The 27,878-nt window shown below is 32.9% G+C and overlaps 6 protein-coding genes across 6 annotated transcripts; 4 read left to right on the top strand and 2 right to left on the bottom strand.

The window, feature by feature from the left end:
* Nucleotides 1-75: 75 nt before the first annotated feature.
* On the top strand, nucleotides 76-6,246 carry HELRODRAFT_183612 (hypothetical protein; the record flags this gene model as incomplete). Its single annotated transcript, XM_009013204.1, has 9 exons — nucleotides 76-115; nucleotides 179-367; nucleotides 956-997; nucleotides 1,128-1,365; nucleotides 3,124-3,236; nucleotides 3,515-3,604; nucleotides 4,045-4,191; nucleotides 5,352-5,516; nucleotides 5,993-6,246. The coding sequence occupies 9 exons, from the start codon at nucleotides 76-78 to the stop codon at nucleotides 6,244-6,246; spliced, it is 1,278 nt and encodes a 425-aa protein (XP_009011452.1).
* A 988-nt stretch (nucleotides 6,247-7,234) lies between these two features.
* On the bottom strand, nucleotides 7,235-7,462 carry HELRODRAFT_91792 (hypothetical protein; the record flags this gene model as incomplete). Its single annotated transcript, XM_009013205.1, has 1 exon — nucleotides 7,235-7,462. A coding segment is annotated over one exon (228 nt), but the record flags the coding sequence as incomplete, so codon positions are not given.
* Nucleotides 7,463-9,054: 1,592 nt separating this feature from the next.
* HELRODRAFT_183613 (hypothetical protein) lies at nucleotides 9,055-9,658 on the top strand (the record flags this gene model as incomplete). The annotated part of the gene is made up of 2 exons (XM_009013206.1): nucleotides 9,055-9,103; nucleotides 9,270-9,658. The coding sequence occupies 2 exons, from the start codon at nucleotides 9,055-9,057 to the stop codon at nucleotides 9,656-9,658; spliced, it is 438 nt and encodes a 145-aa protein (XP_009011454.1).
* A 4,779-nt stretch (nucleotides 9,659-14,437) lies between these two features.
* HELRODRAFT_127695 (hypothetical protein) lies at nucleotides 14,438-14,632 on the bottom strand (the record flags this gene model as incomplete). Its single annotated transcript, XM_009013207.1, has 1 exon — nucleotides 14,438-14,632. A coding segment is annotated over one exon (195 nt), but the record flags the coding sequence as incomplete, so codon positions are not given.
* A 5,218-nt stretch (nucleotides 14,633-19,850) lies between these two features.
* Nucleotides 19,851-20,048, top strand: HELRODRAFT_91790 (hypothetical protein; the record flags this gene model as incomplete). Its single annotated transcript, XM_009013208.1, has 1 exon — nucleotides 19,851-20,048. A coding segment is annotated over one exon (198 nt), but the record flags the coding sequence as incomplete, so codon positions are not given.
* Nucleotides 20,049-23,472: 3,424 nt separating this feature from the next.
* On the top strand, nucleotides 23,473-26,193 carry HELRODRAFT_183616 (hypothetical protein; the record flags this gene model as incomplete). Its single annotated transcript, XM_009013209.1, has 3 exons — nucleotides 23,473-23,586; nucleotides 24,661-24,820; nucleotides 25,607-26,193. The coding sequence occupies 3 exons, from the start codon at nucleotides 23,473-23,475 to the stop codon at nucleotides 26,191-26,193; spliced, it is 861 nt and encodes a 286-aa protein (XP_009011457.1).
* Nucleotides 26,194-27,878: the final 1,685 nt, after the last annotated feature.

Genomic DNA, 27,878 nt, shown 5'->3' on the forward strand with positions numbered 1-27,878 from the left:
GATCAGAATAAGTTTTGAAAACAAAACTCAATAATCTTTACACAAAGTTGTGGGCCAGAAGTAAAATAATCAATCATGAAGTTGCTACTTCTTTTATTATTGCTATTCATCAAATGTTAGTAGACGAACGAATGTACTGAAAAACACTAACTTAAAAAACTTGCTAATTTTTACACAGGTTTAAAGGGAAATAATCAAGCCGTACACAGGAACAAAGTTATTCACATAATTACATATGGAAACAATATAAAGAATTTCCATCCGCACAATTACTTGGATGCAATCACATGGTGTAAAAAAACAGGAGGGCGTTTGTTGGAGGTAAAAGATAAAAATGAACAGCAAAGAGTGAAAGATATGGTCAAAAGTATGAATATCCGTGAACCATTTTTCTTGGGTTTCGACAGGAAAGTTTTTGGCATAAAGGATACGTTTTCTGTTGTGGAAAATGGCTATGTGATTTAACACGATTTATTTAAATTGAAAAATTACTTCACATAATAATAACTGTGACATATTCGCATTACTAATGGCGAGATGGTGTTGCGGTGACTGGGATTGGATGCAAAGAAATTCTCGTATACCCCACGCAATGTGTGACGTGTGAATGGTATGTAGTTTGAGTGGCGTGATGGCCTAATGGTTAAGGTTTCCTGGTGCTGTTTCACAGTCACCGGGTTCGAAGACGACCAAAAGATGCCCACCTATTGTATGTGATGAGTCGTTTAGCACATAGTCATATAAGATGTTTGTGCCTCTTGTTGATTCATATAAAACTTTTTTAAACCTTTCTTAAAAGATCACCATCTATCATACACAATGTGTATGATGCGTTTTGTTTGTTGTGCTTTAATCTTGATCCGTCAATTGATTTTTTAAGGAAGGAAATCCAGAAAGTTAAATGTGCCAATTTTTAATATATAATTATTTTATGTTAATTTGTAAAATTTTTCAGGAAAAAATGTTTTATCAGTGATTAAAAACTATAGAATGGACGGTAATTTTATTTTTATTTCAAATGTCCTTGGGCGTTTAAGCACACAAGAAGTTTAAGTTCTTTTGCAAAAGCAAAGGGAAATAATGTTGTTGGCAGACATATACATAGACATTATAATTTTTAATTCAAGGTTCATGCAATGAAAATTATACTTTGTCACATAAGAACGCGTGCTACATGAAAGTTGAAGAAGAGTTAATGTGGTACGAAGCAAGAAGCCATTGTGTTGAAAGAGAGGGAGATCTGGTAGATATCGAGGAAAGTAAACACCTGAAGTCATGTTTTTCAGATCGTGATCAACCATATTGGCTTAGACGTTCTAGAATAAGATGGGCTTGGAGGACTGATAAAAGTTTATTAAATGATGAGTTAGATGATAAGCTGGTGAAAAATTGATAATATATGTTTAATAACAGTTAACGTTTATAAAAGTGTTCAACTGAATGTTTAGCACAAACTTTTTGAAATTAATTTTTAAAATAATACATTAATCAATCATCGTTTAGCGTCCAGAGACCCAGTTTTCCCGAGGTAGGACGTTGTTTTCTTTGCCCTCAATTAGGCGATCAGTTGTATCCATTTCATTTAAATTTAGCTCAGACGTGGCTGTTAAAACAATATCATCAGCATATATTAGATTCCAAATGTCACCAGTGCGTATCAGCTTTGTGATTTCTTCCATCAAAGTTATAAATAACAGTGGACTGAGAATCGAGCCATGGTGTACTCCAACGCAATATCAAAATGCTTCTGTGTTTCCAACCGTTGTGCTGACGAGAGTCTTAGTATTCGTATACATTTTCATCACAAGTCAAACAAGATATTCTGGAATGAGTTTTCGACGTAGACTCCACCTGATTGCTTCACGGAGAACTCGATCAAATGCTTTTTCAAGGTCTACAAAAATGTGTGATAGTTGTTGATGCTTTGCAAGGTACTTTTCTTGCAGTTGCCAAAGGATGTGAATTGCATCACTTGTTGGTTTTCCCGCTAAGAAACCAAATTGATAATTTTCGATTGTGATGCACGACGTTAATCTTCTCTCAATGATTTTCTCGACAATTTTCAGGAAGTGTTCTAACAGACGTATACCTTGATATGATGAACAGTTCATTAGATCACCTTTGCTTTTGTATAGCGGGACTGTTATGCCATAGTTCCATTCAGTCGGCATTGAGCAATTTCTCCAGATTTCACGGCAAAGTTGTAGTAACGTTTGGATACCTGCAGTACCAGATGTTTTGATAATGTCATCCTTCATAGTTTTCAGAGCTTCTGTGAGCTCCTCTACAGTGATGTCTAAAATCGGACCTTCGATGGGTAGAACGTCAAAGTTGACATTGATGGGATTTGTTTCATTTAACAGACAGTTGAAATATTTATTCCATTTTAGCTTGATCTCATCTTGTTCAAGAACCATCTCATTTTTGTCGTTTTTGATACACGAGGCACCAACTATGTCTTTTTTCGTAAACTTTGCTTAATTTGCTATACGATACAAAGATTTCATTTGTTCACCTTTGCTTTTAGTGAGCTACTCTCTGCACTGATCTGTCCGAGCCAATGCGACTTGACGTCTTGCATAGTTGTTCTCTCTCACAAAAAATTTTGTGGTCATCAACAGATTTTGATTTATGCCATTGCTTGTATGCAACTTTCTTTTCAGCTATTGCATTTTGTACACTGTCATTCCACCACCAAGTGTCCCGTTCATGCTGGCGTTTTGTACCAGTTTTCACACAAATTGTAGTTGCAGCGTTTATCAAACGGTTTTGTATGTACTCCAATCTGTACAAGATTGCGATTGGTGGTCTAACTGTGTGGCGACAATCTGTTGAAATTTTTTTCGATGAATATTCATTTCAGCTTCCACGTTTTGATTCTCCGAGGCATTTGTTTAGACTTATGTTTTGACAGTTTGACAACCTGGTCTGCCACAAGGAGTCTATGTTGGGCGACACATGATTTGCCAGGTATAACTTTAACCTTTTTGAATAGCCTTTGGTGTTGTTGCTTGACAGCGAAGAAATCAATTTTCGTGGCTGATGGTCCACTTTTGTATGTTATGAGATATTTCAACCTCTTTCTAAAATATGTGTTCAGTAAACAAAACCCGTGACTTTCAGCAAACTCAAGGATGCGGTTGCCATCTTCATTCCGTTCTCCATAGCCAAAACCACTATGTACGTTGTCAAAATCATCTGTTTTCTCTCCAACGTGGCCATTGAGATCGCCTCCAGTCAGGATTGTTTCAGATTTTGGTATTGTTGAGATGGTGTCAGAGAACGCAGCCCAGAAGTCATTTTTCATCTCTTCTGATTTGCCTGCGCAGAAAAAATAGTCATTGTTTGCTTTTCTATGCGAATCTTGATCCATATGAAACGTGAGTTAATCCTTTTAATATCCGGTACTTCTTGGGCTAGCGGTTCTTTGACAAAAATTCCAACACCATTTTTGGCCGTCTTTTGACCACTCCAGAATAGTTTATATTTTTCTTTGTTTGAATTGATATGACAGACACCATTCGATTTCCACTGGGTCTCCTGAAGGCAGAAGATGTCAATCTTTCTACGCTCGTGCATTTTTGCGATTTCCATGCTGCGGCCAGTCAGTGATCCAACATTGAGCGTTCCAAGTCTAAGTACCAAAGAGGGGCCATTCTGAATTTTTCTGCAACATCACTCTGCTATTGCATATTTCCCATAGATTCTTGGCACCCCTTGACCACTTATGGCCTGCTGGGGACTAGGAGCCGTTGTTTTTTGTGATGGCATGGAATAAATTTTGGAGAAACTTTTTACATCCTGGCACCTATCCTGACGGCAACCACCAGTATAAGCGGTGGGCCTAGCTTTTTGCTTAAAAGCACGCAAGGCAGCGTGGATGCAGTTTTATGTCATGCCTAGGACTATTTTAAAATAATACATAACATTAAATATTGCTTGAATCTTAAATTTTTTTTTATATTATGTTTACACAAATTAAATAAATGCAATAATTTTATGCAACTAAAATTTCACTACACTTAATTTTGAAACATCATTTAGCAAGTTATACCAACTGGAATTATGAATATGAATTAAATGACGGATGTGATGGAATGAATGTTGGTACATCGACCTGGAAAGTAACAAACTGCATGCCAAAAAGGAAAAGGAATAACGATAGAACATATATTTTAGTTTGTAAAAAAGGTTTGTTTTTATTTAAATTAATTTTCACTAACCAAGATGGTGGCGTGATTAGTTAAAAAATTTTGTATCCCAACCATGTTCTTTAGCCTAACTGATTTAAAAAACCATGACTTGTCTTGCAAAAGCATCGTGGGTGACTTTGAATAATATGGAAAAATTACTAACAAGATTTTACACAATTAGTTTTCATTAGATTCATAAGCAAAATGCTATTGACAAATTCATTAAGAAAGCAAGAATTAAAAAATGGAAAAATTGGAAACCCGACAAAACTTGGATAATTAATATTAAGGAATGAACTGGAGTAGGAGAAGATTGTACCTCAGAGTTAAAAATTATAACCAAGAATTAAAATAAGATTTTGTAAATATTTTTTAATAAATTCTTCAAAAATCGATAAATCGATATTTTTCAAGTTTAACACGATTCAGTAGGTTGATAATTAAATTAATTAGATAAAGAAAGTCAAATATTAATCAGAAAACCCGAAGGATCTATTTCTTCACAAACCAAATTAGCCACATCAACCGTCCGTGACAAGTTGGCCGACTTTGATTCGAAGGAAGACAAACAGAGTGTGATCATTGTGTGATCATATTCATTTTTATTTAATTTATAAATTAATTCAAAAATGGAAATATTAATTTTTGAATTTTCGGCCCGTCACCACATAATACATAAAACAGTGCAGTTGTAATTTTTAAGATGGAAACCGAATTCGTTAAATATGATTTAGAAATCTGTTTTATAATATTCAATTGGCGAGTTAGCTCAGCCGTTAAAAGTGCCATGTTTTTAACGCATGAAGACCTGATTCAAATACAACCAGTTCATATAACTGATTTTCTGACTTTTTTTGTATATGATAGAATGCTTTCGCGTACAAGTGTGAATGTTTGTCCTGGAAATGGATAATTAAAATTACTGACTAAACTGGAGTAGGAGAGGATTGTATCTTGAGTTTAAAAATTAACACCAAAAATAAAAAAAAAGATCTTTTAAATGGAAAAAATGTGAATTCCCTTACTTTTAATAGTTTGTTCAAAATCGAAAATAAAATTAAAAGTGTTTTAAATAAATTTCACTATTTTTTTTTTATTTAAAACAGTTTTTAACATTAACGCGGTTCATAAAGTTGAAAACTAAATTAATTAAAAAAGGAAATTTCGCAGATGCATCGGATGCAACGGAACGAACAACAAGATCAAAACAATCCAGAAAACCCGAAACAACTATTTCCCCACAAACCAAATTAGCCACATCAACCGTCAGTGACATGCTGACCGACGTTGATTCGAAGGAAGACAAACAGAGTGTGATCATTGGTATTTATATATATTTTTTTAAATTTATAAATTAATTTAAAAATGGAAATATTAATTTTTGAATTTTATGCCCGTTACAACATAATGCAATTGACCGAATTCGTTATACGTGATTTGCATCACTGTTTTATGACATTCATTTGGCGAGTTAGCTCAAGCTTTAGTTGAAGTGCCATGTTTTGTGTCGACATACATCAAATGCAACCAGTTAATATGCCTGATTTTCATACTTATGTGCGTATGATGCAAGTAACATGCAAGTTGTGAATGTGTGTCGAGTGGTGTGAAGGTTACGCTACTACCAAAAAATTTATTCTAGACAATTATTATATCAACTATTATGGTCTTAATTGACATTAATATTTTTATAATATCATATTATTTTGCTTGATTCAATTTTGTACATCGACTAACTCTTTACTCGCGACAATAAAATGACCCACTCAATCAAAATTTGAATCATTCGGAACCGGCAGGACTCAGCCTGACGATCCTGATCATCGTGGTGTCCCTCGTTGTCGCTGGAGTTGTCATCTTTATCCGAAGAAGAAGAAGACCTGACAATATAAGATACGTCTGCTTCAACATGTTTTTCATTTATCGTACTTCATATTTTGTTCAGTCCTTTGGTGATGCACTGTTACGAGTATTATTAGTGATGCCTGTATTCAGAGCACTTGCAGGCTTCGTGTTTTTGCCTGTTTGTGCGGTTGATACCTCTTTGATTTAAAAGCAGAATAAAACTTTATTGAATGATTTAATATGTGTTGTTATTTTTATATAAATTTTTTTTATAGACATTTCTATAATTTTATATACACTTTGAGTTTTGGTTGGGGACAAATAACAGTTCAAATGTCTATAAAACATTTGCAGTATCAGGAAATTAACTTTTATTAAAAAATCAAAACGGCAGCTAAGTACAAATTAAGTAATTAGTTCGTAATAAGACCTACAGGATGTATTTAAAAATGCCACATCATTAATAATTAATTTAATTGATGACAAGCAATTAAAATAATAACTTGGTGCATCTGGCTAATTATTCAATAATAATGAATGAGATAACATAACAATACCTATAGAAGATAAATACTTAAAAACTGGAAGATTACAATAGAATTTGATATGTTTATTTATATATAAGAGTAAATTTAAAAAATGTAACAAATAACATTGTGGGTGTAATAAAGAATTAGTTTGATGGTTATAATTAATGGGTAAATGACGATGACATATTGGTGAAAATGTTAATCGGCAAGACAAAATTGGATAAGTAGTTGAGCACATGATACGAAAAGACAATAATTCGCAATGAAACAATATCAACATTAATAATTAGATTATAATCAAAGATTTATTTAAATCAATAGATTGTAGATTATTTCTAAAAATTGCATGTGAAGTTGAGGAAACCACTTCTGCCGGCAAAGCGTTCCATACCCGGACAGGACAATCCTGTCACGGTAGAAATATTTTATTGTATTGTCGCTAGCATTGAAATCCTTCAATCGGCATTGATGACCACGAGTTGACAAATAACGTAAAGTTATGAAATGACTGGTTAGGTCAGTCTCGATGAGGTTGTGTACAACAGGCACAGAGCGAAAATCAATCTACGATTTTCGAGTGTTCATAATCCAAATGCGTGTAGTCTAGACCGATACTGAAGGTGACATATTGACGGGATGGATTTAGTAGATCTTCTTTAAACATTTTCAATCTTGATCACTTGATACTTGATACTTGTAGTGCGGACTCCAAACTGGTGAGCAATATTCTACTAGTGGTCGTACATACGTGCAGAAAGCTTTCATAAGTAGATCTTTATTTCTGGAGATGAAACATCTGATGAGTGAGCGTGCACAAAAAGAAGCCATGTGAGTGATGTCGTTGATATGAAGATTGAAGTTGAATTTGTTGTCAACTATCACTCCTAAATCTTTAAATTTGTTTATAAAAATTAGAAGTTGTTGGTCAATTAAATATTGATGCGGAATTTAGGCAGATCTTGGGGAAGGAAGAAACGATCAGTAAAAACATTTGTTTGGAGAAAATGGTAGTTGCTATTTGATACTCCAAGCAACTATGTCGTTAATGACCTGTTGAAGTTGAGCTGAGTTGGAAGAACGGCAGTATGATTCAATATCATCAGTGAAAAGCAAAATTGAAACCGTTGTTGAAGAGGTGCACTCAACAATGTCGTTTATAAAAATCAAAAATAGGGTGGGACCCAGGACACTACCCTGTGGAACACCACTAGTAACAGGTACAGAACCTGATAACTTACTTTGAATCCGGACTTGTTGCGAACGTTGAAATACGAAGTCTGTCGACCAGAAAAGCAAATTTCCAGAAATCCCGTAAGACTTAAATTTTCCAACTTGCTTTGAGTGCGACACAGAGTCAAAAGCTTTTTAGAAATCCAGGTAGATAGCGTCGCAGCTTCCCTTGTTTTGACGTATTGACATCCAGTCACTCTGAAATTGTAGTAAGTTGGAGCGGGTAGATCTGGCAAGTAAAAAACCGGGTTGAAAACTAATGACCTAACGAAAAGATAACATTTTTACGTTTGGTTTATAAATTGCAATCATTATCTCTTGTAATCCAGTTTTCCAGGTATACAAACTAATTTAGCTGTTCAATATTTCCTCCACCGATTATAATGTCAGCTTGGGTATTATTTCCCATTACCATAACTTTTTTTCTTTATTAGTCATCAGTCCATAACTTTTTTCGCTTTTATAAATTTCTGTCATTAGCTAGTAACTCAACTTTTACCCTAACCAAAAAATTAATATTACGTTAATTTAACCCTCCTATGGTGTTGTGGTGTAAATGCAATTCAACATTTAGCCCAGTTGTCTTTAATGTAATGGACCTAAATAACACTACAATTTTTAAAATTTTTCGACTTTTATTCATTTTAATAGGTAAATATATTAATATCAGTTTCATACGCATAAAATTCTTGGACTTAAGGTTGTCTGTCGGAGGTTCATTTGCACCCCAATTTCTATTTCAAAGTTTAAGCATAATTTTCAATGTTTATTTTACGCTAGGCTAATTACGCTAATTTAACCTTCCAATGATGTTGTGCTGTAAATGCAATCCAACATTTAGCCCAGTTGTCTTTAATGTAATGGACCTAAATAACACTACAATTTTTAAAATTTCTCGACTTTTATTCATTTTAACAGGTAAATATATTAATATAATATCAGTTTCATACGCATAAAATTCTTGGACTTAAGGTTGTCTGTCGGAGGTTCATTTGCACCCCAATTTCTATTTCCAAGTTTAAGCATAATTTTCAATGTTTATTTAGTTTTAATTTTATTGTTTTATTATTATTTTATATATACGTATTGTATTTCAGTTGAATGCGTGCCTGTTATTTCTTTCTTCATAAACAATTTTTTGTGTATTTGTTTCTGTTATCCATAGCAACAGAACTTTATTGATTCAAATCAAGAAAATCACACCGTTGACTAGTGACAATACATTGCGAAGATTGACTGCAAAAGGAGCAAGAAGAATGGTATTTGAATGTGATATCTGGTCATCTGATGTACCTGAGGATGAAAGTTCGCGCGATGAAACAGCGGAGCACGCTGAAACTAGCGAAGATGAATTTTCTTGCTTTGTCTAGTAAAACTGAAATGGCAAAGTGACGCAATCAGAAAGAAAGAGATTCAGATAATGATGATTTAGATTTGATAGCAAGAAGAAGATCTTGTTGTACGTGGCCAGTTGTGTTGTTTTACAGCATCTTGAATGCTTACATCAAATGGTGCCACAGCAATCCTCAACAACTCATCAACAAAGGCTTGTTCCCAAGCGGCTTGGAAAAGATTTGGTTTTGCATTATATGTCATCTAGGCTATCTATTCTTGGTTTGTCTACTGCTTTCAAGACTTCAATTTAGAACTATATTCACTAAACAGTTTCAAGAAAGTGACACTGATGTTGAAAAGAATGTGGAAATGGGAGAAGTTATAAGAAAAAAAATACAGCAACAAGGCCCATGCTCAATGTGTGGTAGGAACAAAGACAAAAAATCAAGAACTCTTCGTAAAAATTGCGCCTCATTTGTTTGTGCTGATCATCTTGTGACACTGTACAAGCATTGCAAAGAATGATTATAAATAATTATATAAAATTTGTTTTAATTACAATAAAAATAATTTTTTTACACTATTATTTGTTGTTATTGCTAAAGTTAAAAGAAAAGTTATTGTTAAAAAGAAATTTTTAAATTGTTATTGTTAAACAATAGCAATCTATGCTGGGGTGAAAATGTAAACCCCGACAACATGAGTGTACCAGCGTAATATTGAAGTTAAAGGGTTAATTCCGAATAATAATTTAATTAATATAACAAACCCAGCCCCATTTTGACAAAAAATTTAATGTTTGACATTTCCAGTTTTATGTTATAATTTTTCATACGTTTGAAATAACTTGAAATAATAAATGAGATATTTTGAAATATTATGAAATAATTTACATTACGAATTCAAAAATTACCCAGTTCAAAATTGAGAGCTGTAAATTTTTGAATATAACAAATTTCAAAAAATTAACTTGTAGATACGTCAAAAATGTTTTAAAACAGTTGATATGTTTTATTATTTCTCAAGTCATTGCAGCTCTCAAGCAAGACCATCGAAACCAGCAGAGCCACCAGCACCCGATAAAGTGATCCACTCTGAAGTTGTGAATCTCAAAACGAGCAGTGAAAAGCTAGCAACCAACAACCAAACAGCCAACCAACTCACTTATGTTTCTCTTGATGTCACTGAATTTAACAATCAAAAAGCTTTGAATGACGTTAACAACAGCAGCAACATCATCCCTGATAATGACATCAACTGCAGTAGCAATGAAAGACATGTTCGGAGTAATAATATTTGCATGAAGGAATTCCAGAACAGCAAACCGTCACAGTAGGCCAACTTTAACTAATCCAGTGCTGAGAATAGTCATTAAAAAATATGGTACATTGAATTTCATTATTGATGACGATGATGATGAAATTTGTGTTAGAATAATTAACATTGACGCAAATATTATTTATTATTAAGAATTTCTAATTTTTGTAACTTTGATGTTGGTGGCCTATTACAATATGTTAGTTACAAGATTTTAGTCTCAAGGTTTTTTTGTTTCGATCAATTTAATTTTCTGTTTGTTCTGAATTTAACGAAAAAATTAAAAAAGTAGTGATGATATCTTTTCAATTACATCCGATAACATAAAAACATCAGCAGTCAAATTTTAACAGGTTCTTAAGCCCCAACAAATGTCTAAAAGTTACGTTGTAAGTTTTTGTATGTTCATGAATATATACCTAACCATGAACGTAGAAATCAAATCAACAATACATGACATTGAGCAGCCGAGGAAATTTCAAATTTTTTCACATAACTTGATAGTATTCAGTTCATCCGAAATTGTTTTGTCACTTTTTTCGGTCCTTCATAACCATCCTAACCGCTTTACTCACAAATTCTAAACGAAACTGACCTTTGTAAGTTTTTATTGTGAGATGTTGGCATTTCTAAAACAAAAATTAGATATAATTAAAAAATATTCGGTGGCGGGATGGCCGGGACAACCCCCTTTGTGAGAAGTATTTGTATTAGAAGTCAGATAAAACTCAGTTTTTGCACTTAAAAATGCACCATTTTATGTCAAATAAAAGGTCGCCAGTTTAATCTTGGCCACACTAACATCTTGGTCGCCCCGTCAAAATTTGAAAAAAAATTAAAACATTTTAAAAATTTTGTACCCCCGTCAAAGTTTTCCAGACCTTTATTAAATAAATGTATTATAATATAAAACAAATAAATTAATTTCTTAAATTGAACATTCAGAGTCCGAAAACCTACGATTAGTTCTCAAAATCACAAATAACCTCAAAATTTTAAGAATATCGTACACAAATAAAATGATATACGACAAAGATTAAACTAAAATTTTGATGGCATAGCGTCTGCCTCAACCATTCCCTATTTTTCTGAACGTTTCAAATTAAAAAGTATGTCATTCTTTGAAAATAGGTAATGTTCCAGTTGAATTTAGTTAATTCACCAAGTTTATGTGAGCCTCTTAAATCCAACTGTAAGGTTAATTTTGTTTCAAACGATTTCATTAACGCTTCAATAAATTAATGAAAATTATTTAATATTAATGTTTACTCGTCGTAAATTTTTAATTCTTGCAAACAAACGAAACGCATAGGATGTATGCAAATGTAATGAAAAATCATTAGGATTGTTAATACATTTCCCTCTTTCATTCCTTTTCCTTTTTTTATTCTTTCTCTTTCTCTCTCTCTCCTCTCTCTCTCTCTGTCTTTTTTTTCTCTCTGCCTTTTTGAAAATCACGTGCTTTCTTTCTTTTCCTAACAAAATCAATGACGTTGATGACAAGCAATGAAAAAATCATTCCTAATGACATCAAGACTACCAAAATATGTTGATGCGAATGTGATGTTGATGTGATGCGAATGTGATGTTGATGTTATGCGATGTTGACGTAATGATAATGTAATGTTACTAAAGTGTTATTATAGTGTTATGTATAATGTATACTGTATAATTTATCCAATCATGGGCCGTGTAACTAGCTGGTGGCTGAGCTATTTTAGTTCGTCAGTAAGAAGTTGAAATTTTTTTATCAATCTGTGTGATTCGACCAAAGAGAATAAAAAATGAAAAACCATAAAGGTTATGACTTCGTTGTTTCATTTCATTAACTTCATATCATTACCTTCATTTCATTAATTTTTTATCAATTTAATACAACCTAATTAACAATATAGCTCAACAAATCTGAGTGGTGAAGGTTATAATGATAGTTCAATACTACATACGTTAATAATGTAAGGCTATATAAGTTTCGACACCTTGGATTCTTAGATATTGTTCAAGGCCTCTAAGTTTCAAATAGTTTCAAAGTTTCAAATAGTAAATTTTTTGTAGATGTGATATTTTAAACAACGTAATGTTAAAGTAACATATTGTTGATGTTATGTTTTGTTGATGTATTTTAATGTTATTTTATTTATTTAAAATAAATTAATTTTTAGCGAAATATATGCTGGCTGCTGTATTTGACCGCGGACGATTTATTCCTCACGTACACTAAATAACTCTTTGAAACTAAGCATAAATTATTTCAAACATTTAATTGAAAGATTGTAAACAAATAAATGTTCTATCAAATAATAATAGCAACAACAATTGAAACAACAAACAGCAACTGCAATAACAAGTCTGATGGGGTAAGGTCCTTAATATTCACAACAACTGATAGAGACCCTGTTGAGCGAAAGCCCAAATCTTCAATGCATATACTTTTTTATTATTTGAGAAACACAAAACTAAAATTACTAGACAAATCTTGGACCACAATGTTGAAATCTTACATTACAATAACAACCATTATAATTTACGACTAGCTGAGCCAATACTCATAGAACAAAGACATCCGATAATAAATATTCAACAACGAGCAATTGGAATTCTTTCCACCAATAAATTTAGAAACAGAGGAATCATCGATAATGAAAATACTTGCACCTTGTCAGCCATAACTAACTAGCCATCACTTAACGTCACATCCCGCGCATGCACCAGACAACGCAAATACTGATTATATTACTTATTTCTCTTTGGAAAACTGAGCCCCCGCCACAGGGATCAACCACGGCATGCTTCTGAGGATTCTGTTTTTAATTTCCATTTTGGCAAATAAGCTGCCAACATGGGGTTCACCGACATGCTTCAAAAGTTTTCTGAAATGCTAATTCCACTTTGGCAATCGAGCCTTTACCTTTGGGTTCACCCACAATAGACGCTGAACATGCCCCGATGATTTTTTTATTCTCGAATAGACATTTGAAACACCACCATGGGGTATATCCAAAAACGACGCTAGTCGTGCCCCATGGGTTCTCTTTCATGCTTCTACTTGATTCCCCTTCAGCAATTAAGCCTCCACCGTGGGTGTAACGGGTTCGATATTAACTGAACGCAACAACAGATATATTATTAATCCTCTTTTATTAAAACCTAACTAAATGAATAACCGAGTAAATCAAATTAACGAAAATGCAACGATACAATAACCAACTTTACTAATGTCGACTCCGGCACAAGAGCGAAAGAAAAGAAAGAGGCTTAACTCATTTGTTCAGGCTATCTATTTGCACGGTGCTCTCTCCTAGGTAAGCGCTTGCACTTTGGTCTAGTAACCAACCCACGTGACCATACGCCGCTCTCCCCTAGGTAAGCACTTGTGCTTTGTGCTAGTAACTAGCCAACGTGACCATGTAATAGAACAATTTCTATTACAGTGGGGTTTACCCAAAACAGCTGTTCAATACACCCAGAGGAATCTCTATTAACCAACACTACACAAACACGCACACACTCTACACACACACACACACACACGGATATATGCATACACTAATGCACAAAACAAAACACACACACACACACTACACATAAAAACATACTCAAACACACTATACACATACACACTACACACTATACAGACACACACACATACGCACACACTACACACACGCATACGTATATTTAAAAAACAACATACACACACAAACGCTACACACAGACTAATTCGCATTCTAAAATAACTACCAGAGCTATTAAACAAAAAATATGTTTTGACCAATCTTCAGACTTTTATGAAAAAAAAACTAAATTTTTTTTTATTGAACAATTTTATTAAAAATCAACAAATTCAACTAGAAAAATAAAATAAATTCATCAAAAACATCATTTTATATATAAGATTTCGATTTGCTATAAGGTAAAAATCTATGCGACGATTAATATAAGCATTATTTTTATTACAAAATTTACATGTTCTCATTTTCGTTTTATCTTTCCTTGTTTTCGTGCTTTGACTCTTCTATTCTGGAACCAATATTTAATTTGGCGATCATCCAGACCGATTTCGTTCGAAATTCGATCCCTATCCTTTTTTTCAATAAATTTCTTTTGATTGAATTCCTTCTCCAAGACTTTTTTCTGATGTACAGTGTACACTTCACGGTAAATTTCTTTTGTACTCCTTTTTATTGGTTTTGGACAGTCGGTTTGTTGTAAGACTGTAAGTTTAGATTTCTTTTCTTTAGAGATCGTAAGTTTAGATTTTCTCTGTGCTTTAATTTTCTTATTTTCGAATGATAACTCAATTTTGCAATTATCCAAACCGCTTTCATCTAAAATACGTTCAACATCCTTGTTTTCAATGTAATTTTTTTGATTAAATTCTCTCTCCATTGCATTTTCTTTCTGATGGTTAGGTGTTTGTTGTTCGGTCAGTTCCATTGTTATAAAAGTACCTAGCGGCTGGTAACTTAGCTGATAAATTGAGCTTTCCTGTTTATTTGGTTCCTGTGCTATTAACAGAAATTGATCTGCGAAGGTTGGTTGGTAACTTGTGAATGACAAGTTACCCAATTCTTGCTGAAAGTTATAAGTTATGTCGCAATCGATAGAGTAATTTTCACTTGACTGTATTGGAAACACGACGTCAGTAAGCTGAGTGAAATCTGGCTCGTAATCATAGCTGATCTCTGCGCATTCTCCAGATAGATTTTCAATTTTGAGGATCGACTCCGAAAAAAAATGGTAATCACTGTCAAGCTCTTGTAACTTTTTAATTGACATTTTTTAAATTTGAACCCAAACTTTGAAACAAGCTAAAATATTCTATCAAAGTATTTTGTACGTGTGAATGACAAAATGTTGAAACTGGGGTATATAACTTGAAGCACCAGCTTTAACACTGCTATAACGCTGCCTCTGACTCCAGTGTACACTATTGTCAAGTGATCCAATTTACTGAAAGTTCACTGATTTCTGATAAACAAATCTGCTTTAAACACCGATATGTATCAACTTCACCCACTCTATCTTCTCTTTTATAATATCTTCTTTCAGTGGTCGTAAATAAGGGTGGACACTGAGATTTACAATCATGATCTCAACCTAATTTATAGAATACCCACATAGAAAATAAAACAAAGAATAAACAATAGTTTCATAAATAAATTGTAAAGTGATAAAGTTTTTAAGCGTAACTATTTTAATTGACATTTTGATTCATTTATGGACGATCAATAAATTACAAAATAATTATTACATAATCGTAACTTTGTTAATAGTCTTTTTTAATTTACACATTAGTGGCCTGAAATTAGTTATTAAAAATTTATTATTTTCTCTTAACCTTAAGATGACCTTGAACGAACTTTGATCTAAAATTTCACCAGGTCCGGTAACGCTCGATGTAATGAACCAACATTTCTTTTTTTACTTATTTATGTTGATAAACTTATTTGCAACCAATCAATCTTGTTCGTTGAAAACTTTTTATTTTTTAAACAATTAAGTAAACCTTCTTTATTTTATTATTTATTTTACCTTTTATTTTTATATACACATTATTTTGTTCTTTGTTTTATTATTTTATTATCACACATTTTTTGCGTTAAAATTACAAAGATTCAATAAAGAATAGTCAGGAAGGTTATTTCAAAATCTGACAACTTGTCATCTGCCGCATCCAAAGTGAAAGTTGACATGACACGATTGATTGCATTCCAAGTTCAAAAGTGAAATTAGTGAAAATGAACTCTGTACAAAAACTAAGCGGATTGATTTGTTGCAACCAAAGCAAAAACAAATTAATTTTTAAATCAGTTTTCAATATGAATTCAAAACTGATAAGTTTGTATAAAATCAGACGTCACCAGCTTAACAACTAAGCAATTAGCACAATAAAACATAGTAACAAAGCAATTAGCCCGAACAAAGAAAATAGTAAAGTATTAAACCAAAAATTTGCTTTTCTGTATAAAATAAAAATGATTAAAAAGTAGTTAAAAAGCTGAAAATGCAGTGATGTTATAAAATATAGAAGATGTGTGTGAGTGGTGCGTGTTTATATAAATTAATATTTTATGGATATATCTTTCATCTCTTAAATAGCACATTAGCATCAAAAAGTTATCAAAATTTAATTAGCATGTTTATTCTTCATCACTATTACGTAATTCAGTTTAAAACCACAAAGATTTTAAATTCTGTGGTAAGTTATGTAAATTTAAGATTCCGAGTTATCGCCGGTCATCGCGAGACAACTTTTGACCTTGTTAAGAAGTTCACTGATGTGAACAAGATGATCGATTTTTATACAACAAAAATATTCACAGATTCTTGTAAACATTCGGTCAACAAACATTTTGATGAACTAGTTAGTCAGACTGTTAAGTTGAGATTATTGCAAATAATCATGGAAACCCAGTTGAATTTTATTCAAATGGTGAGATGATTAATAGTAATCCAACGAAGCGGATGAGAACAAATAAATACGAAGAACTCCAAATAAATGACATTAGAGATGAAATGATTGAACAACTAAACTCCTACAATCCGTTGCTCAACCTGTCAACCAGAATTCAACAATAATAGTCAACAATTAAAATGATGTTTATGTAAACGGAGGTTTACAGCAGCAATGTAGTTGATATCAGCACACCAATTAAAATTCATATCGACGGAATATTTACAGGTTATATTATGCCAATTATCATCTTTATCGGTGTTGTCGGAAATTTCATGTTATTTTTGGTTATTACGAAAAAAAAATATGAGAAAAACCTCCATTTCCGTGTATTTGTCAGTATTGTCTCAGGTTTCCCTTTCTCTAAGGTTTCTACACTTATGTGCCATGGGTTGGCAGAAGGCACCAGTTTGACGTAAGAACCATTTCCAATTTAACGTGTACTGGTAAATGTTTTTAATTTGGCACGTTGACTAACCTGCTAGTTTGGTTGTTGAAAGCTATTACCGTGGAACGGTTCAATGCCGTTTGTTTGCCAATAAAAGCTGCATCATTTGTTGCAGGGAGATTGCTCTGAATGTTGGATGGCTAGTCCAAACAATTTACAATTACTTTGAAAATTTTTAAAACATTTATTAACAGTTTAAAAAATTATGCCGATTGGTTTTAATCAACTCGACCGTCATTCCATCCTTCAAACAGGTCTACACCCTCTATTTTGGTGTCCTACCTACCAAGCTCACAATCTTGACAGAATATATGGGATTAATATAAACCTGGACATCACTCACACTTATAGGTCAAACGTTTCAACTCATCATCCTGGGGTGGTTGTTGCTTCTCCACTTCCACCAACTAATACAATATTGAAAAACAACTTCAAAAAAAGGATCTACAAAAAATTCTTCGCGGAAAATTCTTCGCAGGAAAACTTGTCGAGGGAAAATTAATCCCATATATTCTGTCAAGGTTGTGAGCTTGGTGGGTGGGACAAAAGTCTGTGAATGTTTTTGTTGTATAAAAAATCGATCATCTTGCTCACATCAGTGAAGTTCATTAACAAGGTCAAAAGTTGTCTCGCGATGACCGGCGATAACTCGGAATCTTTCGTTCAATTCATTTTAGATGTACTTAAAAACTTTTTGCACCTATGAAGTCTGTAATTTCTATTGGACAATAGATATAGTAAAATAACAATATATTTTAAAATTATTATCGGACCGGTAAAATTTTACATAACTTACCACAAAATTTAAAATCTTTGTGGTTTAACTCTGAATTACGAAATAGTGAAAAGAATACAAAAAAGCTTTTCTGGTAATACTTTACTATTTTCTTTATTCTGTTAATTGCTTAGTTGCTAAGCTGGTGACGTCTGATATTATACAAACTTATAGAATGCACTTCAAAACAATCGTGTCAATCATGTCAACTTTCACTTTGGATACGGCAGATGACAAGTTGTCAGATTTTAAAATAACCTTCCTGACTATTCTTTATTGAATCTTTGTAATTTTAAAACAAAGAACAAAATAATGTATGAGTAAACATAAAAGGTAAAATAAGTAATAAAATAAAAAATCAAAACAGGTTTACTTAAATGTTTTATTTTCATAAAAAGTTTTCAACGAACAAGATTCATTTTTTGCAAATAAGTTTATCAAAATAAATAAGTAAAAAAAAAGTTGGTTCATTACATCGAGCGTTACCGGACCGGGTAAAATTTTAGATCAAAGTTGGTTCAAGGCTACATTAAGAGAAAATAATAAATTTTTAATAATTAATTTCAGGCCACTAATGTGTAACTTAAAAAAGACGATTAACAAAGTTACGATTATGTAATATTTATTTTGTAATTTATTGATCGTCCATAAATGAATCAAAATGTCAATTAAAATAGTTACGCTTAAAAACTTTATCATTTTACAATTTATTTATGAAACTATTGTTTATTCTTTGTTTTATTTTCTATGTGGGTATTCTATAAATTAGGTTGAGATCATGATTGTAAATCTCAGTGTCCACCCTTATTTACGACCACTGAAAGAAGATATTATAAAAGAGAAGATAGAGTGGGTGAAGTTGATACATATCGGTGTTTAAAGCAGATTTGTTTATCAGAAATCAGTGAACTTTCAGTAAATTGGATAACTTGACAATAGTGTACACTGGAGTCAGAGGCAGCGTTATAGCAGTGTTAAAGCTGGTGCTTCAAATTATATACCCCAGTTTCAACATTTTGTCATTCACACGTACAAAATACTTTGATAAAAATTTTTTAGCTTGTCTCAAAGTTTGAGTTTGAATTTAAAGAATGTCAATTGAAAAGTTACAAGAGCTTGACAGTGATTACCCTTTTTTTTCGGAGTCGATCCTCCAAAGTGAAAGTGTATCTGGAGAATGTGCAAAGATCAGTTACGATTACGAGCTAGATTTCACTCAGCTTACCGATGTCGTGTTTCCAATGCAGTCAAGTGAAAATTACTCTATCGATTGCGACATAACTTGTAATTTTCAGCAAAAATTGGGCAAAGATCGATGTAGAGAAGATGATTTGTCATTCACAAGTTACCAACTAACCTTCGCAGATCAATTTCTGTTAATAGCACAGGAACCAAATAAACAAAAAAGCTCAATTTATAAGCTAAGTTACCAGCAGCTAGATTCTTTTATAACAATGGAACTGACTGAACAACAAAAATCTAACCATCAGAAAGAAAATATGATGGAGAAAAATCTTGATAAAAAAAAATCCTTTGAAGACAAGGATAGTGATCGTATTTTAGATGAAAGCGGTTTGGATAATTGCCAAATTGAGTTATCATTCCAAAATAAGAAAAGTAAAGCACAGAGAAAATCTAAACTTACGATCTCTAAAGAGAAGAAATCCAAACTTACAGCCTTACAGCAAACCGACTGTCCAAAACCAAAAAAAGGAGTACAAAAGAAATTTATCGTGAAGTGTACACTGTACATCTGAAAAAAATTTTGGAGAGGGAATTTAAACAAAAGAAGTTCATTGAAAGAAAGGATAGAGATCGAATTTCGAACGAAACCGGTCTGGATGATCGCCAAATTAAATTCTGGTTCCAGAATAGAAGCGTCAAAGCACGGAAACAAGGAAAGATAACACGAAAATAAGAACTTTTTGTTATTGTTGAAACAAAAATATAACATATAATAATCGTTGCATATATATATATAGCATGTCGAAATCTTATTTAAAAAAATTAAATTGTTGATGAATTTATTCAATTTTTCTAGTTGAATTTGTTGCTTTGCCAATAATATTTTTCAATAAAAAAATTTGTAGACAATTTTTCATAAAAGTCTGAAGGTTTGTCAAATCATGTTTTGTTTAATAGCTCAAGTAGTTGCTAAAATTTCAGAAAGCGCGATAGTGTATGCATATACCTGTGTGAGTGTATGTATGTGTGTAGTGGTGTGTGTGTATAGTGTGCGTGTTTGTGTGTGTAGTGTATTTGTGTGTGTGTGTGCGCGTGTGTTTTTTGTTTCCTGTATTTTATTTGTGCGCGTAGTGTGTAAATATGCGTGTGTGTAGTGTGCGTGTCTGTGTGTGTAATGTTTGTGTGATTAGTGTGTATGTGTGTGTTGTGCGCTTGTGTTTTGTGCGTTAATGTATGTATATATATATCTCTCTCTCTGTGTGGTTTGTGTATGTGTGTGTGTGGTTTGTGTACGTGTGTGTGTGGTTTGTGTATGTGTGGTTTGTGTATGTGTGGTTTGTGTATGTATGTGTGGTGTGTTTGAAGCTTTGGAAGAAATGCGTCAGATTACTATGAAATTTTTGTGTTAGTTTTCTACGCGCTTATTGCTCGTCAATTGGTATATTTAATTATTGACTGTAATATTTTTATCATTGCTGATATCATAATTATTTTTGCTATTATCAGTTCATTCAAATGACCGTTAATCATATACAAATAAAAAATATAAATAGCTAAGAATAAAAAGTATTATAATAATAATTAAATAAATATTTATGAGTTGATTCTTTCTTTTGTAAATGCAACTTGTTATTTCATAGCATTATATAAATTAAAACAGCGCTCCATAATTATGACAATAATTATCTATAGTACGCCGTATAAGAAAATGTCTATAAATTGTAAAAGAAAGCTGTACAAATAGACCGACACGAACGAGGAGTACAGCTAATCAGAAGACGGAGCACAATTGACGTAAATGTGATTTTATGTAGTTATTAGGATTAAGTTATTGTTTCTATTACTGCTGGTATTAAATAAACGTTTGACGTAGTTCGCGTTTAAAAGTTGTTGTGTTCATCTATCGGAGATCTTGAACCTACGGATGCACGAACTCTTGATTATCATTGGAAGCTACAACACGGTGTTGGAGATATAGCGAGTACTGAAGCTATAACATCGGTGTTGGTAGTTACGAGGTCGAAGAGGTTACGACACTGACGTTAGAAGTGGGATCTTCAGGAGATTACACACTGGTGACAGAGGTAAGATTCCGATAGATGGAAGCTTACTGCAGTAAAGAATACCAGGGCTAGAGAACTCAATGTGATTAGTTGGACAAGAGAAACTTAACTATTGACGAATAGTTGTATAAAACATATCCAAAATTTTGATCCCCCCGATAAAGTTGTCTAGATCCGCCACTGATGGTGCCACATACAAAACGTCACTTTGGTTTTGAAACGATCGTTGATGATAAGAACGGGACGCTTAGTAGCATGGCCACACAGTTGGCTCCATTGCTCTCTTTTTGATATCGTTGAAGCCGATGTTGTTGAGATGTTGAAGACAGGCTCTCTACTCTGTGAAGTTTGGCGACGGCGAAATGAGATAACTTTAACCGGGCGAACAAAAATTCTTCGCAGAAAATTCTTCTCAGGAAAATTCTTCTCAGGAAAATTCTTTGTAATGGATTTTCGTTTTTGTAAAGTGCTCCATAATAAGGCTGTTGCTTTAATTAAATGAACTAGATCGTAATGTACTCGCATAAAATTATTATCGTAAAATTAAATTAGCAAAGATATAATTCATTTTAAAGATTTGTTTATTTATTTGTTTTATATTTTTCCTATTAATCAACTTAACAAAAACCAACATTTTTTTCTAGACGAGTTTTTTTTTCAAATAACAAATATTAACCCCAAAGAAAATATGAAATTACAATATTTTAAAGCTTCGTTAATTCGTTATTAAATTTGTATGAACTTTATCGGGGCGCCTTTGAGAAACATTTAAATTGGCGCTATAATAAATTTTCTGTAATAATAATTTTTCTGTAATAATTTGAAAATTAAAAAGAAAAAATGTTTGGCATCTGCCTCATGGTCTAATTTGTTGATTCAAAAATGCCCTTTTCTACAAACAAGCCATTTATCTAATTAAAACACAACACTTCCAATTTTTGACATTAAAGTTTATTTCTTAACAATAATATATGCTTTTGTTTAGTAATTTGATCGTGAACAATGATTAGAACAATTTCTGATAAAATGAAAGCAACAATTTTTAATAATTATATAATAAATAATAAGTTAATAAATTTCTGACTGTTTAAGAAGTGATTTCCCTGTCAAAATTTCATGAACGTTCGTTCGTTCGGCATGTACACTGAGCATTTTTCCTCAAAAAGAAACCCGGTCATCTCGCTGGCTTTTGGCCACACCGTTCACGCCAAACAAAATCTACCAAGTGAGTGGGCCTGAGGTCTTTCGAAGTACCAAACATGTACTTTATCTTTCTTTTCAGTAGGCTAAGCTGGACGTGGCTTCTTTTAAAGAAGGAATCTTTTCGAATGGGGGTTCTTTTTTGACAGCTTCGGACAGGACAGTGCCAATTAAGCCATCGAGGCCCGGTTGATACGCAATTTCAGTCATACCACTGATGCAATTGTGACAAATCATTTCTTGATACAACAATCCGTTCAATTTGAGCCATTGTGTTGTCGCCCTGATTCCTCTACTGCTTGCGCTGTTTTTCCATTGTCATCATCACTGTCATTTACTTTATCACAGTCAATGTCATCGGAATCATCTGATTCAACCCCTTGCCCTGGCTCGTAATCATCACCCTCAGATAAATCTTCATTCAAAGTATCTGTATGTGAAAAATTATAAATATGCAAAATAGAACTCAAATTTATCCACAAAAATGGGTAACATTAATTTTGCTACAGATATATGCTTTGGAAATGATGAGAATGAAGTTTGCCAGGTCCATATATGCGGAGTGAGATATGGCTAAAAAAGAGCACAACTGTAATAGAAATTAGTGTTGTTTCGAATATTACTCATCGATTACTTTTACTCAAGTATTATAAAGTACTCGATACTGTCGAATCCTTTAAAAAAATAATCGATTACGAGTATATTTTCGATTCCGAGTAGGATATATTTATCTATATATAGTTCGAAATATATATATATATATATTTTTTTTTTCGTGGTACGCTTAACTTACGTTTTGTGTCCTGTAAATTTTCGTTTAAATTTCTATTAAATTCCGGTTTCTTAACTTTAATTTAGTAAATTTTCTATTAGAGTTGCTTATACCCTGTGAACATGAGGTTATGGGTTCAATATGGGCTTCATGGGCAAATGATTACCCATATGGGTGTTTTGTGGGCCCAATGCGGGATTTATGTGTATAGGAAAGCCTATATTGGCTCCACAAAGGTTCAATAAGGGTTGTGTAGGCTTTTGCAACTATATAAAATTTTGTAACATTTTATTATTCCATTATAATATTTAATGAACATTTTGAATATAAATTCTAAATATAACGCTTTTTTCAATGATGATTACCCACATGGGTGTTTTGTGGGCCCAATGCGGGCTTTATGTGTATAGGAAAGCCTATATTGGCTCCACAAAGGCTCAATAAGGGTTGTGTAGGCTTTTGCAACTATATAAAATTTTGTAACATTTTATTATTCCATTGTAATATTTAATGAACATTTTGAATATAAATTCTAAATATAATGCTTTTTTTTCAATAAATAAAATGGACAAGGTTTCTAAAAATTTTATTGGACAACCATGGGTCCCTTATGGGCTATCTGGGCTAGTAGTCAAAAATTAAAATATGCGATGATTTAAAGCTAAATGTTTTTTATATGTTATGGTATACTATGAAATGTTTTAAATTTATGTTTTTATCAACTTAATTGAGTCTATTTTTATGACCGTTTTATTTTTCTTAAATTTTAGTACATCGCTTTTTTTTGCCACGCTTTCCTGTTTACTTTTCAATACTATTTCCGAAATTTTGATCCTGTTCCTTTCCTTTTCATCGCGTTAAAGTTAATATATCGGTATTACGAAATATTTACAATTATTTTGTTTGATTGCGTGCTGAATACTGATAGAAAAGTAATGATTTAATAAATTAAATAATTTTTTTGTGATCTGAATGCCCCTTTGATTTGTTAACTTTAATTAACTTAACTTTGTTAATATTTTAATTTATTGTATAATATTTTAATTTATTTTATAGTATCATAACTTAGACAAAAGAATATTTAATATTTTGATTTGTTCACTTTAACTTAACTTTGTTAATATTTTAATTTATTGTATAATATTTTAATTTATTTTATAGTATCATAACTTAGACAAAAGAATAAACAAAAAATGGATTCTTCGAATGATTATCATTATAACAAGCGTACTTTATCTAGACACATAAAGAGGAAGGTAGAAGATTTTTTTTTAAATATTCCTATTCCTATATATCAATCATCTAAACAGGTTTTTTTCTTCGGAGACTTTGGAGGAAGGAAACTGGATGAAGTAATAAGAAGAGTGATGTCTCACATAATGAAAAATGATGTAGCCCTTGGATTCAACATGGTTGAGAAAAAAGGGAAAATGCCATTTGGAAGTTCAAAATTATTCGAGATTGTATACAGTAAGTATAATTTTAAAACCATTTCCTTCAATTCGTTTCAGTTCAATTTTAATATTTTTTTTCTTAGTATTCATTGATCTTTTTTTATTAAAGTTATATTTTGTCTTGCCCGATTCCAGTCATTGTAATCCTCACATTTCTCCAAGACTGAATCCATTGTTAGAGTCTACTAAGGGACTCAGCTTTGGAGAACATGAACCTGCAGTAGCTACAATAAACATATGAAGTACTCCATGTTTATTGTACAGTAGTGCTCAAAAAATTGTGAACACTCACATATTTCATGGGAAACATGAATAAATTTGCTTGTGAATCGAACAGATTAAAATGTTTAGGTAGCAATCTTTCATCCTTAATTAGAACTATTATTCCTAACATAAATTATGAAGGTTTTGTAAAGTTTAAGGTTTTAATATAGGAGAAAAAAGAATATGAACCAGAGAACCGAAAATTGGCTAAAAATCTGGTAAATTGGAAGTTGTGAATTGAGCTTCAGTAATTCATCTTACTTACTATTTTATTATCGTCTGGTAGCTATAAATACTCTATGGTTGTCTAGGTAACGCGTGGAAAAGAAATATTTGCAAAAGCTAGTTTAATTTTGCTTATTTGTTTTTTAGTTTTTTAATTTTAGGAAATTAATTGATTTTTTGCTATAAGTCATGCCTAAACGTGCTAGAAAAGATCTGATTCTAAATTGAGATGGTAACCCAGATACCGCTGGGTTGATCGATGGGAATACGGATATTAACCCGGATGAAAGGAATTCGTTGATTTCAACTGCAGTGAATTCCGGGCCTGCGCCGGCAGCAAGAACACCCACTCAACCCCAAACCAATGAGGTGATGTCCTTAGTGGTTGATCAACTTCAGACGATGAAAAACATGATGTCCTCGATGATGGATGACATGTCATCTCTGAAGGGCAGACTGAATAAAATTGAAGGAAAAATGGTGGATGAACCGATTGTACCAATATCGATGAATGATGATGATACAAACAGCATATACGGTACCCCTAGAGTTTCCACGCTAAAGAACAGAACCGAAAGAAGGAAGAGGAACGATGATGAGATCGATGAAGTCGCTTGCCAAATTAATACAAATAAAAAAAGAGTAACGGTACAGGGTAAAAACGATAAAAATGATAAAGGAGTGATGGGTACTAAGGATGTGAAAGTCACAAGCGATACAAGATTGACTCAAGAGGAGTTTGACAAAGAAGTTGAAGGCAACCATGAGAGACATATGAATATCATGGCGAGATTTGCGTGTGGCTTGTATGGGGAGGAATATGTTAATGGAAATAGAGAGGGTTTCCTCACCGATAGAGAGTTGAGATATGCTCAGACCCATACTACGGGTTCGAAGTAGGAAGAACTGCGACAGATACAATGGCAGTCCAGAGTTCCCAGACCCTGGCTGCCCCAGAAAAGGAGGAAGGACTTGGAGGTCCTCAACCTTAGTGGATTGAAGATTGATGATGATATGATACGATTACTCGGTAAAGGAATGAAGTTTAATTTTTCATATACCCACACGACAATGTTCGATTACAATAAATTCATGATTGATGTGATTGAAAGAGAATGTAAGATAAAAAATATCAAACCTAACGAAATGAAAAAATTCATCCATGATGATACCTTCATGAGTGCATTCATGGAATTCTGTTACTTGAATCAGAGTAAATTTGTTGACAGAATAACAAACCTGCCGTCCAACCACTCTGACTCCGATAGACGCTTGTTGAAACAATTGAGAGACAATCCCCGAATAATAATCCGTAAAGCAGATAAAGGTAGCACTGTGGTACTGTTAGACAGCCTTTGCTATGAGGAGGAGGTGCTGCGCCAACTGAATGATGCTACATACTATAGGAGGATTGATGAGAACCTGCTGAATAAAAATTGTGAATATTTGAACAATCGCTTGAGAACTGCATATCGGGGTGGTGAAATATCAGAAAACCTGATGAATAGGTTACTTCCTCCCCCTGCCTGCGGCCTCAGACGATTCTATATTCTCCCTAAAATTCACAAACCCAGAGACAGGTGGCCCAAGGAGAATTGTCCGCCGGGACGACCCATCATCTCGGATGTCAACACTGAGAGTTCAGCAGTGGCGGAATTCATCGACATGAACATTAAAGGCTGTTGCGCCGATATGCCGCAATGCCTGCTGAACTCCCAGCAAATGGTGGATGCACTGAAATACCATCCTGTCTCCTGGAACGACCGATTCATAACGGGCGACGTAGCGTCTCTCTATACGAATATCGACTTGAACAGAGCGCTTGCAGTGGTGAGACGAGAGTTGAAGAAGCATAAGATGACGAAGCGTCCCGACGAATTAATCCTGGATCTTCTCAATTATACCCTGTTTAACAATGATTTTATGTATAGTGATAGATTTTATTTACAAACTAGGGGTGTGGCAATGGGTAAGGCATATGCCCCAACCATTGCCAACTTATATCTAAGAAACTTTGATGATCTTGTTATTAAAAACTTTACTCCTCGTTATTATTATAGATATCTGGACGATATTTTTTTGCTGACTGATGGGATGTTTGAATATGAATGTTTTTGTAAATTTGTGAATGGATGTATTAAGGGTATTATTATTGAATGTAGTATGAATGAATTTATGATTGATTTTCTGGACGTAACTTTATATAAATATTTATTTAAGAAATCATTGCGTGTGCATACATGTATCCATTTGAAGGATACGGATAATTTAGCTTTGTTACATCGAGATTCCTGCCACCCTAGACATGTTATGCAAGGGGTGGTACGGTCCCAGTTCATAAGATATTTCAGATTGTGCAGCGAGTATTCTTCATTTTGGTACATGTCTAAATTACTTATGAATGTTTTGTGTGAAAGAGGCTATGAGTTTAAGTGTATGAAGAAATGTTTGAAAGAGGTAATGAGAGAGTATGATGTGATAAATTTTTATAGAAAGAATGAGAATATGAATATGGATGTTATTGATTCGAATGATAGTGTAAATGTGAATACATTTTGTATAAGCTTGAATAATATATATGATGT

Source organism: Helobdella robusta (genome assembly GCF_000326865.2).
Source record: "Helobdella robusta unplaced genomic scaffold HELROscaffold_112, whole genome shotgun sequence".
NCBI lineage: Eukaryota > Metazoa > Annelida > Clitellata > Rhynchobdellida > Glossiphoniidae > Helobdella > Helobdella robusta.